General features: G+C 51.2%; 1 protein-coding gene across 1 annotated transcript; it reads right to left on the bottom strand.

The window, feature by feature from the left end:
- Nucleotides 1-1,424: 1,424 nt before the first annotated feature.
- On the bottom strand, nucleotides 1,425-10,557 carry Mpo (myeloperoxidase). Its single transcript, XM_051157813.1, is given in 14 exon segments — nucleotides 1,425-1,517; nucleotides 2,151-2,362; nucleotides 3,018-3,255; nucleotides 3,985-4,155; nucleotides 4,505-4,652; nucleotides 4,654-4,761; nucleotides 5,802-5,962; nucleotides 7,488-7,806; nucleotides 8,602-8,808; nucleotides 8,894-9,023; nucleotides 9,136-9,259; nucleotides 9,719-9,894; nucleotides 10,186-10,279; nucleotides 10,446-10,557. Coding segments are annotated over 13 exon segments (2,157 nt in total). The 5' UTR covers nucleotides 10,522-10,557; the 3' UTR covers nucleotides 1,425-1,517; nucleotides 2,151-2,157.
- Nucleotides 10,558-16,547: the final 5,990 nt, after the last annotated feature.

Below are 16,547 nucleotides of genomic sequence, written 5' to 3'. Positions count from 1 at the left end.
GCAGTCCTTGGCACCTGTCAAGCTTCTGAAGTAGCAGCTCCAGAACATTCCTTGGGCTGTGGCCTGATGCGTATTCATACATTCTTTAATTTCTTTTCATAGGGCCTCACTTTATATCTTAGGAAGGCCTTGAACAGACGATGTAGCCCCGAGTAGCTCCCAAATTCTCTATCTGCCTAAATTTATAAGACTTCTGCTTCCTTAGTGCTGGAATGTACTACCATGGCCTGGTCGACATTCTTTAAAAATAAATAAATAAATAAAAAAGACCCTCCAGCAAGTGGAGAGATGGGTTGGTGGTTTAAGAGCACTGGCTGCTCTTCCAGAGAACTTCTTCCTGGCCCCCACAAGGTCGATCTGAACTGTCCCAGAGGATCCTATGTCCTCTTCTGGCCTCTGAGAGTACTGCATGCATGTGGCACATCAGGACACTGCAGGCAAAATAGCCGTATACATAAACAAAATAATCAAAAAATAAACTGAAAAAATAATAAGTTGAAAAGACAACCCCCCCCCACCGCCAATGCACAAGTCCCAAACCCAATTCTAGCACCACAGAAATTAACTAGTTAGTGAAATTTGGTTGGTTAAATAGACTTACCCTTGCCAGGCCTGATTGTGCAGGAGAATCATAAGTTCAAGACTTACACATGCTACAGAGCAAGTTCAAGGTCAGCCTGGCCAACTTGGCAAGACATTGCCTCAAAATTAAAAAGAGCTGGAGACCTAGCACACACAAGGCCCTAGGTTCAATACCAACCTCATGGGAAAAATTACCCCACAAATAAAGATCAGTCAGGAAATCACTTCCCCACCCCTCACCATTCTCTCATCATCAGCTTCCAGGGGTTCCCTTTGCTCCCCATATGTGAGAAGACAGGAGAGAAAAAAAGGAGTCTGTGGGTATTACGGACTACTGACCAGACACACTCCTCCTCTTCCCTGGGCACTGAGGTCTGATCACTGGGAGCCTGCAGTAAAGAGGAGCCCCTGGGCCACTCACTATGCTGTCTGCAGGGACACTGAGGCCTCCACTCTCTCAGCAAAGCCTTTCCACCAGACCTCAGCCTTCTGTCCCACTGCACAGCATGTTGTCCCCTCCTCTTCCCAGAGTCTGACACAGAATAAGGAAGTAGCAACATGAACAAATGTCAGGGCTTGGTGGCCACAATCCCGTCCCACAGAGTGACAGAGGAGGGGCATGAGGGTCAAGGGTCTGCTCAGTGTGGCCTGGCCACATGGCTTCTAAGGAGCTAATGGCCCTCCACATATGGGGTGCTCAAAGCGGGAGGGGCAGGGGCTCCCTGGCACCATCATCACTCTAGAAACACCCTGAGGTACATACAGACCACACTGACTCAAGTTCACAGGGCGGAGGGTGCCTCCCACCCGAGCTGCAGCCCCTTGACAAACACAGAACAGATTCCCCATCCACAGTGTTTTATTAGTGTAAGATTCATGTACAAACAAAGGGTGCAGAGAGGCCAATGGCCTCAACTCCTCTCCAGACCAGACTCCTGTGAATGCGAAGAGAATAGAGTAAGGGAAAGGCAGAAACCACACCGCAAGCCGGGCTGGCCTAGGACTGTAGCGCAACCGCACAGCCCAGCTGCTAACCGCAACCCCTCCCCCCCACCACCACCACCCCAGAGGCTGCCGCCACCATGTTTCTGCCAACCAGAACGTGATTGAGGACTTGGCTTGGTATGCACCCCTTTCTGCCTCCATTTCCTATGCCTAGCACTGTGCCTGACACACAGTGGGTGCTCGGTGAGTGGAGAGCCGGAGGGTGCAATAGACCCTCTAACAAGCCGAGACTCCTTTTCTAATTTATAAGGAAGAGGATTCATACGTAAGAGTAACTTGCCCGAAGCCACACACAGTACTGCGTTACGGAGTGATGACTTGAGCTCAGGCAGTCTGCTCACCACCTCCCATGTTCTTAGTATTGTCATTATGTGTGCTGTATATATAGACATGCACAAGTACATGTGCAAACATACATGTGCACACACAAGTGAATGTCCAGTCATTTACCCCCACCCACTGGCATTCACAACATCCGCAAGGATGGATTCACTCGGGGAGAAGGGTTCTCTGTGGTACCAACTGGTCGACCAGCTACACCCTTCAGCGCGGCACGCCCTTACCCAGCCTCTAGGCCTCCCTCCAGGAAGCCAGGTTCAGCCTAGAGAGGGAGTTGCAGCTGACAAAGTCTCGGGGGTATGAGTTGGACATGAAGATGTTGTTCTTGGACACCGTGGTGATGCCTGTGTTGTCACAGATGATGCGGGGCAAGGAGATACTGGCCAGGGCCTGTCTCTGCTGTATGCTGAACACACCTGGGTTCTCCCACCAAAACCTGCATGGGAGCATCAGAGACACTGTGTCTGAGGAGGTCCCAAGTGAGGCTATCCTGGGCTCAACGAGCCACAGAAGGTTCTTTCCTACAGCGCAGGAGAACTCCAGATCCTGGGCACTGCTCACTCAGCCAGCCCAGAGGACAGGAGCACAGCTTGGGTGTGTTATCCTGCTCCTACCTAGCAGTCTCTGGGCGCTGGTCTCATGCATATGTCCACAAGGGTAGAAGAACCTGGGTGGCATTTGTGATTTGTTCTCCTTGGCTGGGACACCTTTGTTACAATATTCTCAAAGGAGTAATGCAAGCTAGGTAAGAAGTGGGGACGGACATGTCAGGGTCATGATGAAATGACATGAAAGGGGGACAGTGGGAGAACTAAATTGGGACTTTTCCATGGTGACTGACATCTCCCTAGTAGCCCTGAGAAATCCAGGGTAAGTATTAAGAGTGGCATTTTGGGACCAGCAAGATGGTTTAGTGGGCAAAGGTACTTACCACCAAGGCTGACAACTTTAGTACAAGCCCTGGACCCTACATGATAGAGCCAACTCCCATAAGTTGTCCTCTGAGCTCTGGCACGGGTGCTGCAGCCTGCCTGTGCCCCCTCCCAGCTCCACATGTGTGTGCCACCCTTCCTTCCCCACAGCTTCCTTACCGATCGCCATCACGTAGCTTCTTAAACTGAGTGCCGATGAGGCAGGCAAGCAGCTGACCTACGCGGCCCCCGGGCTCCAAGGGCTCGGACACACCACCCATCCAGATGTCAATGTTGTTGGGTGTGCCATACTGAGTCATCAGCTTCTGTGCCAATCCCAGGTTCTTTAGCACCGTGCCGAGCTCGCCCACCGTACTCGGCTGTGGAAGCCCACAGAAGCGTCTCCAGGCATTGTATCCTGTATTGGGTCAGAGAACGGGCAGCGATAAAAGGACCCTTCTCCTGCCGGGTGGAAGTAATGCTGGCAACAGCAGGGAAAGTCAACATAGATGTTCAAAAGCCCACCTCAGTACACAAGTCTGTAAAGCAGAACAGACACCCTACATAACAGGCTCGGGCCCAAGTGAACAGCTGGGCCTCTCCAGGCCTCTCGCTGTCTTTTCCTTTCTCTCCCACGCTGAGACAAGCCCTATATTGCCACAACTCGAGCATGCAAGCAGCATATTGTCCCTTAGAGCAGCAGCCCAGTGCATCTGTCTCTGACCCGGGGAGTGAAAATGGGTTTCAGAGGCATGCCACTTGTGCTGCTCCACAACAAAGGCAAGCATGCGCTTTTGGGCTCGGCTGATCCGCCTGGGTCCGTGCTTAAGATTCCTCATTGACTTGGCTACAGCACCAAACCAAGCTCCAAACCCCTCTAAGCTCTATTTCCTAGTCAGTAGAAATGACAGTGGTACAATCCCACTGACGATGGAGACAGACTTCCAGATTGTCGGGGTGACACAATTTTCAGCTGTTAGGCACATTGTAAGAGTCTGGCTTCTGAAGAAGGCCAGAGAGGCTGGAATTGGGCCACAGAGCCCTGGGAAAGGCACGGGCCTCGCCTCAGGTGCTTCCTGGGCCCTGAGCTGGAAAGGGAGCTGTGGGCTCCCTGGGAGCTTGCATGGGCTCCGGGCTGGCTCCTCACCTGGGAGGCCATGGTCTCTGCTCCTCTGCATGTTCAGAGCAGGCAGGTCCAGCCCAATCCTCATGACTTGCACAAACAGTCGCTCCCGGATCTCATCCACGACAATTTGGTTCTGACGATTCAGTTTGGCAGGGGTAGCCATGAGACCTCGGAGGATGGGGTCAATGCCACCTGAGGACAAGAGAGCGAAGAGAAAGGAGGGGTTAGCTCGCTTCCGGAGCACAGAGTGGAGTCAGGGCTGGACCAAGCAGAGTCTAAGGGGTCTGAGAAAAGCTGTAGGCACATGCAATACCCGGGGCCGAGGCAGTCACAGAGACTAATGATCACCAGACAACCTCTGACCTGAGGGTCCACAAAGTGTGGATGCTCCCAGCACTATCCTCCTGGGTCCATGAAACTGGAAAGGCAGGCCAGAACCCCAACAAAGAAATCCAGAAACATCTCTCCGCAGCCTGGTTCTTTGCAGCTGAGCCTACGCCATCCCACCATCAGCGGCTGGCCTTTTTCAGGTTCCACTCACCTTCCAGCACGACCCTCCAGCTGGCAAAAAAGACCTTGCTGAGTGGGACCTTAGGGTTGGGTCCCATGGGCTGGTACTGATTGTTCAGGCGGAACATGAAGGGTTGGATGAGGGTGTGGCCGTAGCGGAAAGCATTGGTGAAGACGTTTTGCGATTCGAGGGTCTACCGAGTCATTGTAGCTTCGGTACTTGGGTAGGTACTTCCGCATGGCTGCTGGCCCCAACACCAAGGGCAGATAGTCCCGGTATGTGATGATCTAAAACAACGTCACGTCACGTGGAAGAGATGGTTATTCATCCCTCCCTGCCATTTCAGCTTTGGGAGATCACCCCCACCTGGCTAGGATCGGGCTTGCTTCCCACAGTCTTAGGTCTGAACTTAACAGAGTGGCTCTAAAGAACATAAACAGAGCTCTGCTGTCCCCGGCTATGTGACTTTAGGTCATTTATTAAGCTCTCTGAACCACAAAGGTAAATGAAGAATAATTGTATTCCTTTCTCTCTCACGGGATTAAACAAAATGCCCTGCTAGCCATTGTAATCTCTCCCCCCCCCCCCTCTTGCCTTTATGTTATTAGTGTCTCATTTCTCCTTGAGAGCCAGGGAAGGTGAAATTACTGAGATTGTTCACAGTGCCCAGCAGTAGCCTGGCACACAGTAGGGCTCATTACAGGCTTATAGAAGGAGGACAGGGATCTGTTCCGGTGTGATGACCCCCTAGTGAAAGGGACAGTCTCACTCTGGACCCAAGGCTAGAACTGCCTCCGAGGCTGAAATGGATCTCATTTATGGCTGAGTGTAAATTAAAACTCTATCCTCAGCACCGTCACGTCTTCCTAAAATCTAGCAAAGGCACATGGGTGTGTGTGTGTGTGTGTGTGTGTGTGTGTGTGTGAGAGAGAGAGAGAGAGAGAGAGAGAGAGAGAGAGAGAGAGAGAGAGAGAGAGAGAGAGAGAGAAAGCAGATGGAAGAACACTGCCCCAAGGAGAAAAATGTTCAAGATAATGACTCGTGGGTTAAAAAAAAAAAAAAAAAAAAAGCCAATAGTGACAGTGATGCTCTTGCTTAAGACACTCTCACCACCACCCTGAGGCCTCAGGAGAGAAGAAGGCCTAAGAAGACAGAAGGGGAAAAAAAGACAGAAGACAGGGACACGCACCTGTCAAGCACATCACATCTGCCAGGTGTTTTCATTTGGCTTCTTCGAGCCTTACAATATTATGGGTCAAGAAGCCAGTGTTCAGGAGATAGGAACCTGCCCGAGAACATATGGCCAGGATGCCATAGGACAGCCTACCTGGACCATGGCCCCCACGATCTTCCGGGCCTCCTGGTAGAGCCTCTCCCCGGTCCAGCGAGGATTCAGGCGCTTGAGTTCTGTGGCCAACCGGTTATGCTCTCGCACGAAAAGGGTGTGCATGGAGGTGAGCTCCGGCATCTCACTGGCGCGCATGTCCCCTTAGAGAAACAAAGCCTTTGTCATCTCTGTGGTCTCCATCCCATCCAGCAAAGACCTTCAGCGGCTCCCATGTGCCTGATGTCCACCCGCCTTCATGCACCAGACTCACATATCTGCCCCAGGCTGGCATAAGAGCTTGGGAACACTGTAGTCCTTCCTGCAGCCTTATCCAATGGCCATCAGGTTTGACTTGTTACCTTCCTGTAGCTCAGACCAGGAGCGCCTTAGGCACAGGGTCCAAGGCTTGTGCCTTTCTGTATTTTGCCCTTTACCACACACACACACACACGTGCACGCGCGCACACACACACACACACACACACACACACACACACACACACACACACACACGTACCTGTGCAGCACAATACATGAACTCTGCTGAGAACAAGTACTCATCTTATTGTCTTGATTTGGCATAAGCCAAAAAGTAGCATGTGCGTTTTCTGCTCAAACTGGATGCAACCTCAGAATCCTTCTCCAAACAGAACCACAGAAAGCCTCCACTGTTTGAACATACTTGTCACTAGCATGCTTACTATAAGGCGGCTGCCCAGCCTGTTGTGGTGGGGGAAGGACATGGGATGCTGTGTGGAGTCCACACCTAAGACTATTCAAGGAAACAAAGTCCCTGGTCCCTCAAGGCCTCCCTAACCCTTCAACAGGAAGGCCAGAAGGAGAGGACCAGGGTCTTTGCTGCAAGACACTGACTGGGTCCAGCCCTTGCTAACTCAGAAAGACAATTCTAAGAGGAAGAGATATCCCGGAGATCAGCCTCTCCACCCCATGAAAAGGTGGCGGTCATCATTAGCCTAGAAGAGAGCAGGCTCTCACCTAGAAAATGCACACTCACACTGATCTTGGCTCTCCTTCCAGAGGCCCCAGGAGAGACCCCTCCCCCCAGAACTCCTAGAAGGGAGGGGAGGTACTGGAAGAAAGACTTCTGCCACTGTTGTGTTTACATCAAAACATATTGGTCTGGACTTGATGGCACGTGTGTATCAACGCAGCCCTTGGAAGTATAAGACAGGAAGATTGAGGACTGTTTCAAGCTAGCCTAGGCTACAAGACAAGCACCAGACCAGCTAAGGCTAGCTATACAACCCAGTCTAAAATCGCAGGGGTCGGGTGGGTGTGCTGATTTCGGAGTGTGACCACGATCCCTCCCCCACTCCTATCCCCAATCTGCCAGGTATAGTCCGCTCTGTCATTTCAGTTCTCCCTTGGGGACAGAGTCTCAGCTCTCTCCTTTTCCACAGCAGGGAAATGACAGGAAAAAGATGGATAGCAGCCCTGTGTCTTCGTCTTCACTTGATGGGTGGTTTTGTGTGTGTGTGTGTGTGTGTGTGTGTGTGTTTGTTTTGTTTTTGCTGTTGTTATTTTCCTTTCTTGTCTCTAACCAACTTGTTACCAAGGCAACTAGACTAATAAGTTATTGAGATCAATGTCTCTCATCCCAAACCCGCATGCTGCTTGCAGACAGGCTCATTGTGGCTCCCACTCTAGCCCAGGCCCCAGGCTGACCTGCCAGGAAACAAGGAATGCGTGCAGAGCGGTTGGTGAGGAGGCAGGGGTCATCGTGCAAGTTGTCAAAGGGCATCAGGGCCCTGCCGTTGTCCCGGAAGCGGGTATTGACAGCCAGCAGCCCGAGCTGGTTAGTGAGGTTGCGCAGTCTCCTGGCCAGAGGATCCTCGCTGCCGTACACTGCGCTGGCGTCCACAAAGGAAGTGAGCGCGTTGATCTGGTTGCGAATGGTGATGTTGCTCCCCGTGCACGCTGGGCAGGAGCGGAAGAAGGGGATGCAGTCTGATCGGTTCTGGATTCGGGGGTCATTAGGTGGGATCTGCAGCACAGAGGGAAGCTGGTCTGGCTTTTGTGGGTAGGGACAGTGGGCACTTGTGGCTTTAAACCCTGCAGAAGAGAACTCTGGCCTCTTTGACCTGCAGGGAAGCCTCTCAAAGCCTTGTAGAATAAGAGGGATCAGCCAGCAGAGAGAGACCGAGGTTTAGGGGTGACAAGGAACACACTGAACCAGAATGCAGAGAGCACTTTGGGGTTGGGCAAGGCCAGTCCTCTGACTCCTCTTCACTATGCGTCTTAATCCTCTTTCCTGTGTCTGCCCTTTCCTCTGTTCCCTGTTACCCTGGTGCTGTCATCTCCTTCCTGTCCCTTTATCTCCCTTTCTATCTTTGCCTTCTTTCTGCCCACTTCCCTCCCTACAAGAAGGTGCCTCAACCCTGACCCTGACTACCGGGCAACCCAAACACACACACACACACACACACACACACACACACACACACACACACACACACACACCACGCATACACGCAAGCACATATATACATCCATTGTGAACAGGCCAGTGCTCCTACACTGGGCATGTGAAGGACTCTTATTCCAGAATTCTCCCAGCCTCACAAAGAGCCAGTCACCCCACCCCACAGGGCAATGCTAGGTTAAAGGACTCAGAGAGTGATTTCCTGGTTGACAGCTGGCTCTGCTGAGGGAGCCAAGTATTGACTCTAGGAGTCAGGACTAGCCTTGCTCAGGGGTTAGGAAGGGACTGGGGCACAGGAGGGTCATGGTCACTAATGTGAACCAGGCACAGGCTATGGTGCGTGGAAGGAGGCAGCACCTTGAGGGGAAAGCAGGGTGGCTGCTGCAGGCAGCTGGTCTCGCAGTTGAGACCAGTGAAGAAGGAGGACTGGGTAGCTGGATCGGGCGACAAGGTGATGTCGTGGTCTAGAAACTGGCCCCATTGCATCAACATGAGCGAGCGCTCCTGGTCCTTGGTCAGCTGGTCATTGGGGAAGCGCACGATGGCGTTGGAGACCTCGCGAGCCTGTGAAAACAGCTTGAGTCAGCGGACGCCTGCATCCTGCACTTCGGGCCTGGGCTCTTCTCCTTCCACGGTGGCGCGCACTCACCAGGGGCACATTGAAGCCATTGCGCTTGACCCTGGGCGTCCAGCCGAAGGGCACAGAGACCCCATCTTCATACTCCGCAGGCAGCCAGCGCACAAAGGCGCGGTTGGAGGCTCCCAGCGTCGGGCTGCGTCTGGAAAGAAGCACAGAGGGCTGGCCCAAGGGGTCGCCACAGGCAGGACCTAAGTCCCCCCCACGCCCCTTCCCCCGACACCGCACATCCTCAGACTGTCCTGGGCCCACACCTGTTGTTGCAGTGTCCGGTGATGGTGCGATACTTGTCCTTCTCTGGACATGTCACCCCCACGTCCTGATAGGCGCAGCCACTAGTCTTGGACAACAGATTCAGTTGAGCAGGTGTCAACACATCTGAGAGAGTGAACCATGATCTTAGAGCTGAGCCTTCCTCATCTCATTTTCTATACTAGGCAACCTGGGGCTGAGGAGCTCAGTGAGGGTGAGGAGTGAGCAAGCCAGCTACGAAGTGAAAGGAGAGAGCTAAGTTGCCTCTGAGACTCCTTAGGTCAGCGGCTCTCAACCTTCCTAACGCTGTGACCCCTTAATACAGTTCTTCATGATGTGGTGAACACAGCCAGGAAATTGTTTTTGTTGCCGCCTCATAACTGTAATGTTGCTAGTGTTATGAATCGTGGGGGAGAGATCTGCGTTTTTCCGATGGCCCTAGGGGACCCCTGTGAAGAGATCGTTCGGTCCACCCAAGGGGAATCGCCACCCAGAGGTTGAGAACCGCTGCGTCAGCGCGAGGCTCCTGGCAGAAATTGCTGAGGGAAGGGGGAGTGGCGACGAAAGGGGGAGGAGTCACAGTACCCGTGATATTGAAAGGTGCGGGCCACAGGGGCTGCAGCTTTCTCTTCAGCAGGTCTAGGGCCACGTGAAGATAGTCAGCAGCCCTCACTGCTGTTCTGGTGGCCGCCACCGGCTGCTTGAAGTAAGACAGGAGTTCCATGGGGCTGGCGGAACCACTTCGAAGACTCTGCTTGATGCTGAGTAGACAAGGAGGACCAGAGAAAGGGTGCAGAGACACTCAGCTGAGCCCAATCTGTGATGGGCAGGCAGAGCTATATACAGAACCACAGAGGAGAGAGGAGTTTCTTTTGTCAAAAGGATGCGGACCTGGATGTGCAGGCAAAGAAGCAAGGCCCTGAAGATGCTCTGGCAGCTAGAAACTTCAGTACAGACAGACCGGGTCCAGCTCCCCCCCCCCCCCAACCCTCCGTGGCTTTCACCCTTTCTACAAACTTTGCCCCAGGCCAGCTGGTGCCTGGCACTCCCACCTCTCTCTGCGCTCCTTGTAGGCTTTGTCCACTAGCTGCTTGGCCTCCTCCATACAGCTCAGCACCACTGAATTCGCCACTTCCCCGGGGATAGCTGGCCAGAGCATAAATCGCAAGGTCAGGGCTGGCCCCAAAACCCTTCATCAGTCCTCCTCCCCTCCCCCCCCCCCAACAAAGGAGGCCTGCGCAGGGAAAAGGGAGCTGCCCCAGCTGCCCCTACCCCCAGCACACTCACTCTCCCCTATTTTTGGCGCTGTTACCTGGAGTGGCTCCACTGGAGGTCTGAAGCGTGGCCAGAGGGGCCAGGAGGCCCACCAAGGCCAAGAGTAGCTTCATCTCTAAAAACAAACAAAAAGACCCACCTCAGCCCAGGATGTGTCCTGAGCATTTGAGAAAAGAGAGGTTTACCATCCCCCCCCTCCCTTCTCTCACCTTCATACCCAGCCCTACTTTATGGGCCTGGTCTATGAGGAAGGCTTCTGTGAGGGAATGGGGGGAGGTCTACAACCCAACCCCCACCCCTCCAGCTATAGTCTCCAGTCCCCAAGAGCTCACCGCCACAGCTCACCTGACACTGCCAAAAACCTCTCCCTGGCAGTGGGCTTTTATGTCCTCTAAGCTGGGGGGCGGGGTGAAGTGAAAAGAGATCAACTGTCCCAAGACTAGACTTTCCTCCCCCATTGGGGTTAGGGGTACACAGAGAGGGGGCCTCCCCGAAATGGAGGGAACGGCCAAGAGCGTGGCTCAGAGCTACTCCCTACAAGCACAGACAAAATGTAGTTAGACTGAGAATCCCTGCTTCCTTTGAAAGAAACAAAAAAATCCAGGGACCAGAGGCTAAGGAGTCACGGGGAATAATATACCCCCATGGGGGGAAGGGAGGGTGACAGGGAAAATGCAGCAATGCTGACCTCTTAGAGGGCCTCAGAGTGGCCCCCACTCCAACCCTTGTGGGCAGCCCCCAGTTCTCAGTGGGGCTGGAGGGGACAGGAAATCTGGCTGGAGACAGTTAGGCTTCTCAGGAAGGAGGGCCCTGGGGGCTACAGTCTCAGAGCAAATGCAGCTTCCTGCCTCTCCATGGTGGGAGGGGGGGTGGTCTTCTTAACTTCTGGCGGGAAGGGACCCGTATCTGATTTTGGAGGGGGCAGAGCTGGTTGTGGTTAATGGTTAATGGTCAGTTGGTGCTACAGCCCAGGGCCTCTGTGACCAAGACCAGTCAGTTAGGAAGGTTCAGGTTAATGACTCAGGATCATGTGATGAAATAGAAAAAGGGGGAGTTTCTCCCCTGAGAAAGGCAAGCCATAGAACTGCTGTTCTCAGTCAGAAACAGTACTGCACCTGTCCACCTCAGTCAGAGACCATCCTCAGGCCCGGGGCACCACTGCTTTGGTCACCTTCCTGTCACCCACACTTACCTAAGCTCAGATGCCATCTTGGCTAAGGAGCAAGGGGCAAGGCCACAGCCAGATATCTTCCCTCTGTGCTAAGGGATGCTATCCCCTGGGAAATTGATGCCAGGCTCAGGAGAGAGAAAGTTGGTCTCTGGTCTTTCCACTTGTGAGCTCAGGCAAGTGGCTTTGAGAGAGTTGGATTCTAGAATTTTATGAGCTTTTGGAAATACCTTTTTTCGGTCTATGGGTAACATATTTTCATTGATTAGAATCTACAGGACAAGAATAATCAAGAGATAAGGATAAACTGAGCCTGAAGTGCTGGCACTTGGGAAGCAGAGGCAGGAGGATCAGAAGTCAGGGGCCAGCCTCAGCAGGATAGCTAACTTGAAGCCAGCCTGACTTACATGAGACCTTGTCTTGAAAATACTACAAAATAAACAGAAATGACTTATAATCAATTACTATTGTAGGTGATTTTTTTCAGCATTGTCACTATTTTTCAAATAAATAAGCAATAAGAAAGAATAAAAATTTCCATGCTCCTAGTGCTTGCCAATACTTCAATAATTCACTGTTTTGTGTAGAAATAATATTTGGTTTGAAAGAATATTAGCAGGGCAGTGGTGGCGCACGCCTTTAGTCCCAGCACTCAGGAGGCAGAGGCAGGTGGATCTCTGTGAGTTCAAGGCCGACTTGGTCTACAAAGCAAGGTCCAGGACAGCCAAGGCTACACAGAGAAGCCCTGTCTCGGAAAAACATGAGAGAGGGGGGGGGGGGGAAATAATTTTTTATTAGTTTATAACTTTTTGACACAGGGTCTTACAATACTGCCCAGGCTGATGGCAGACCTGAGCTCCTCCTGACTCAGCCTCTGGGTGACCAGGATCACAAACAAGTACCACCACCCAGACTGCCCCTTTCTATAGGACTCAGCACTTTAGTCTGCACACCTCCTTGTCAATACATAAACATCTGATTCATTTTTAAAATCTGTCTCATTGTGTTTATTCATTGACTGGTGTGTGTGTGTGTGTGTGTGTGTGTGTGTGTGTGTGTGTGTGTGTGTGTGTGTGTGACGTGCCCACACAGTTGTCAGAGGACAACCTACAGGAGTCAGTTCTCTCTTTCCACCATATAGACCCCAAAGATGGAACTCGCAGTAGTGAGCTCAGGGCAGGGACCTTTGCCCACTGAGTCATCTCGGGGCCCCATTCATCTCATTCCTTTTTGTCTGATCGTTAGTTTTGAGACAGGGTCTCTCTATGTAGCCCCGCTGTCTGGAACTCACTATGTAGATCAGGCTAGCTTCCAAATTACAGAGATTGATCTGCTTCTGCCTCCCGAGGGCTGAGATTAAAAGTGTGTGCCACCGTGCTGGGCACCATATGCTTTATTTTGGTACCTGTAGATCTTTTATGAATGATTAATATGATTTATTAACAAACCCTTTCTTGTTAGATACTTGGGTTGTTTTCAGTTTTCATTGTTATGGGCAATATTTGGAGGAGCATCCTTGGAGTTAAGTCTCTAGTCATATCTTCAGTTATTTCCTTAGGCAAGAAGAGGCCCACGCCGGGGGCAGCCTAGCTTGCCCCTAATCCCAGTACTGGGGATTTGAGGCAGGTGGATGCTATTCTTGAAGCCAGCCTGTCTGAGACAGAGCAAGACTCAGTCTCGATATATATTTTCAAAATATCTTATCAGTAAAATTTGGGCTTGCATAATTTTAGGGCTTTAGAATTTATTGCCAAATGCCCCTCGTGAGGATTGCATGCCATCCTTCCAGCCGCCAAGCAGGACGGCACCTGTTCCCAGTTGCCTTCATCTGCCCTATTTAAGTGATTAGAAGGAAGAGACATTTAATGGCTTAAAAAAGAAAGAAAAAAAAAGATAAGAAAAATGTCCAACAAGGAAATGCTGTTGCCAAGGATACCAGTGTGGCACAGTTCAAAATAATCTGTCAGGTTGCCTGACTTCCCAGCCAAGCTTATTTGTATAAAAGGTCTCCGCAGTGACTTCTGACCTTTCACTGGTGACTTGTGGCTTACTTAATAGGTATTAATAAGCCCTTGCATATGCTGGGTGTTGGGCTGCACTGGGCAGGGAACACACCCGATGGAGCAAAGTGTGGGCCTTGTCTTCAAGGAGCTCCCAAGGGCCAACCAAAAGGCCCAACAAATGGTGTCTTACGAACCTGCACAAAGCTTCCCCATCAAGCACTTGGTTCAACTGGGGGTCAGGGAAACCAAAAAAGACTTTCTTGAGCAATCTATGCTTTAAGCTCTGTCTTGAACCATGTTTGGGGTGACCATATAAATACAAATTGGGGTTGGTATTCTGGGTATCCCAAACACCAGAACAGCAGAGGTCATTCAGGTTGAGAGGACAGGGCCCAACAAAAAATTCTTCTGAAGTTTTGTCCTTAAGAGCCCAGGCAGCTATGAAAGCAATGAAGCAGAAAAGCGTGGGTCACCCAGGCAATGCAGGCAGTCACACAGAGATTGCAGACCCAGAAGCTAACAGCACAGTGGAAGCCAGATGTGGTGGCACATGCCTTTAATCCCAGCACTTGGGAGTCAGAGGCAGGTGGATCACTGTGAGTTCAAGGCTAGCCTGGTCTACAGTGAGTCCAGGAAAGCCAAGGCTACACAGAGAAACCCTGTCTCAAAAAACAACAACAAAAAGAGCACAGTGGACTCCCACCAGTTGGGAGGCTAGCCCTGCCTTTCCATGGGCAGCAAGAAGCAAGGAATGCTGGGAAAAAGAAATCAAATGTCTATAGCTCTCTACCCAAGGGAGGGGAGAATTCCCAAGCAGAAGCCTCTCTAAACCCTGGGCCTCAGGGTTAGGGTTGTGGGCCTAAGTGTGCACAGGACCTGAAGATACTCCGTGACTTCCCAATGACTGCCCATTCAACCGCGCTGTATTTGGGAGCAGTGCAAGGCCAGCAGCCTTCCTTATCTGTACTGTCCTTTTTCCCTCACATAGTGAGGCCCTCATATCTGTTTAAGGCTCAAGGGCTTCTGAGAACTAGAGACAATAAGAAGGAGAAGAACGCCCTAGAAAGAGGCTTCTAAAGAGCATGGCCTCACCAGTCATGCCTCAACTTCCTGTTCCAGGGAAGGTCTCTGGGGGGCACCTCTGGCGCGGCTGCATGCATGGTGGGACCACGCCCACCCAGTGCACTTGCTTCTCTGCTCTCCCTTCTTCCCACAGAACTTTCCCCAACACCCCAGGCCCTAGGGTTTAGCCCATTTTCCTGTGTAATAAGTGGGCAGCTACTGCTTGCAAAACTGATCGTCCTTTCTCAACACTGTTTACGAAACAGTTCAGTTGGAATTGAAGGCAGGTGTGTGTGTGTGAGAGATAGAGATAGAGAGAGAGAGAGAGAGAGAGAGAGAGAGAGAGAGAGAGAGAGAGAGAGAGAGAGAGAGAGACTCCAGCTATGGAAGCTGGAGATCAGGCATGGACACTGAGGATGCGAACACACCCATCACACCCAGCCTAGAGATAGATCTTGCCTCAATTTTTCTTCAAAATCTTCTTTCAGTGAAGGTATAAAATTACACAAGGAGGCTGGAGAGATGGCTCAGAGGTTAAGAGCACTGACTGCCCTTCCAGCGGTCCTGAGTTCTATTTCCAGCACCCACGTGGTGGTTCACAACCACCTATAAAGTGATATGATGCCCTCTTCTGGCCTTCACATGTACAGGCACACAGAGCACCGTATGCATAATAATAAATAAATCTTTAAAATAAAATAAAATTACACGAGGGGCTGAGGACACGGCTCACTTGGTAGAGTGCTTTCCTAGAATGCAAGAAGCAATGGGTTCAGTCACCAACACAGCATAAATTGGGCATAGTATAAGCACCAAGAATGCCAGCGCTCAGAAGACTTGAAACAGGAACTCCAGATCATCCTTTGACCACACAGCAGGGTTGGGGTTGAGGCCAGCCTGAGATCCATGAAACCCCAGATCAAAAGTGATTACAGCAGTGTGTTTCTTTCACTCAATAATACATCTTGGTTGGGATGTAGCTCCGTGGTGGAGTACTTGCCTGAACACAAGCCTGGTCATCACCGTAGGGGAGGGAGGGAGGAAGGGAGGGAGGGAGGGAGGAAAGGGAGGGAGGGAGGGACGGAGGAGGGATATTTCTTGCAGATCTGTTACTTAAAAAAAAAATGTCATTTAGCACGCACAGGATCTGCACAAGCTCAAGCCAGGTAAAATCCCAGCATGCATGAGGAGGTGGGGATGTGAGCACAAGTCCCACCCCTAGTTGCTCCTGTTCTTCGTTTGTTTATTTGTTTTGATTTTTGAGACAGGGTTTCTCTGTGTATCCTTGGCTGTCCTGGACTCACTGCATAGGTCAGGCTAGCCTTAAAGTCACAGAGACTCGAAATTGCTATGTCAAGGGGGCTGAGGCATGGCTCAGTGGTAGAGCACCTGCCTTGCATATATGAATCTACAGTTTTGCTTAAAGTCCTTTGACTTATTACATACATATTTGAATTGTTAGATATCTCTTCATTGGGCTCTAAGGTTTTATGTGATTAATTTTCTCTTAATGCAAGCTGACGTTTTCCCATTTTTCCATTATTGAAAACCATGAAGTGGGAAGCCTCTTTGTGTGCACACACACCTGTTTTCTGGTGTAAAACAGCCATGGATGTGTTTTCCATCGTGGACACTGAGCAGGACACTAGCATGTCCTCACACACGCTAGGCAAGCATTCTACCACTGCGTCTTGGTTTTGTGCATTTAAAAATATTTTAACGGGAGGAGGCAGAGCAGGTATTCCCCTGTATATCCCTTGCTTCTAAGGTGTTATTTTGATTTCTTTTCTTTTCTTTTAGTTTTTCTAGACAGGGTTTCTCTGTGTAGCCTTGGCTGTCTTGGACTCACTTTGTAGACCAGGCTGGCCTCGAACTCACAGAGATCTGCCTGCCTCTGCATCCCAAT

Source organism: Acomys russatus, chromosome 16 (genome assembly GCF_903995435.1).
Source record: "Acomys russatus chromosome 16, mAcoRus1.1, whole genome shotgun sequence".
NCBI lineage: Eukaryota > Metazoa > Chordata > Mammalia > Rodentia > Muridae > Acomys > Acomys russatus.
This window is presented reverse-complemented; position numbering and strand designations above follow the sequence as displayed.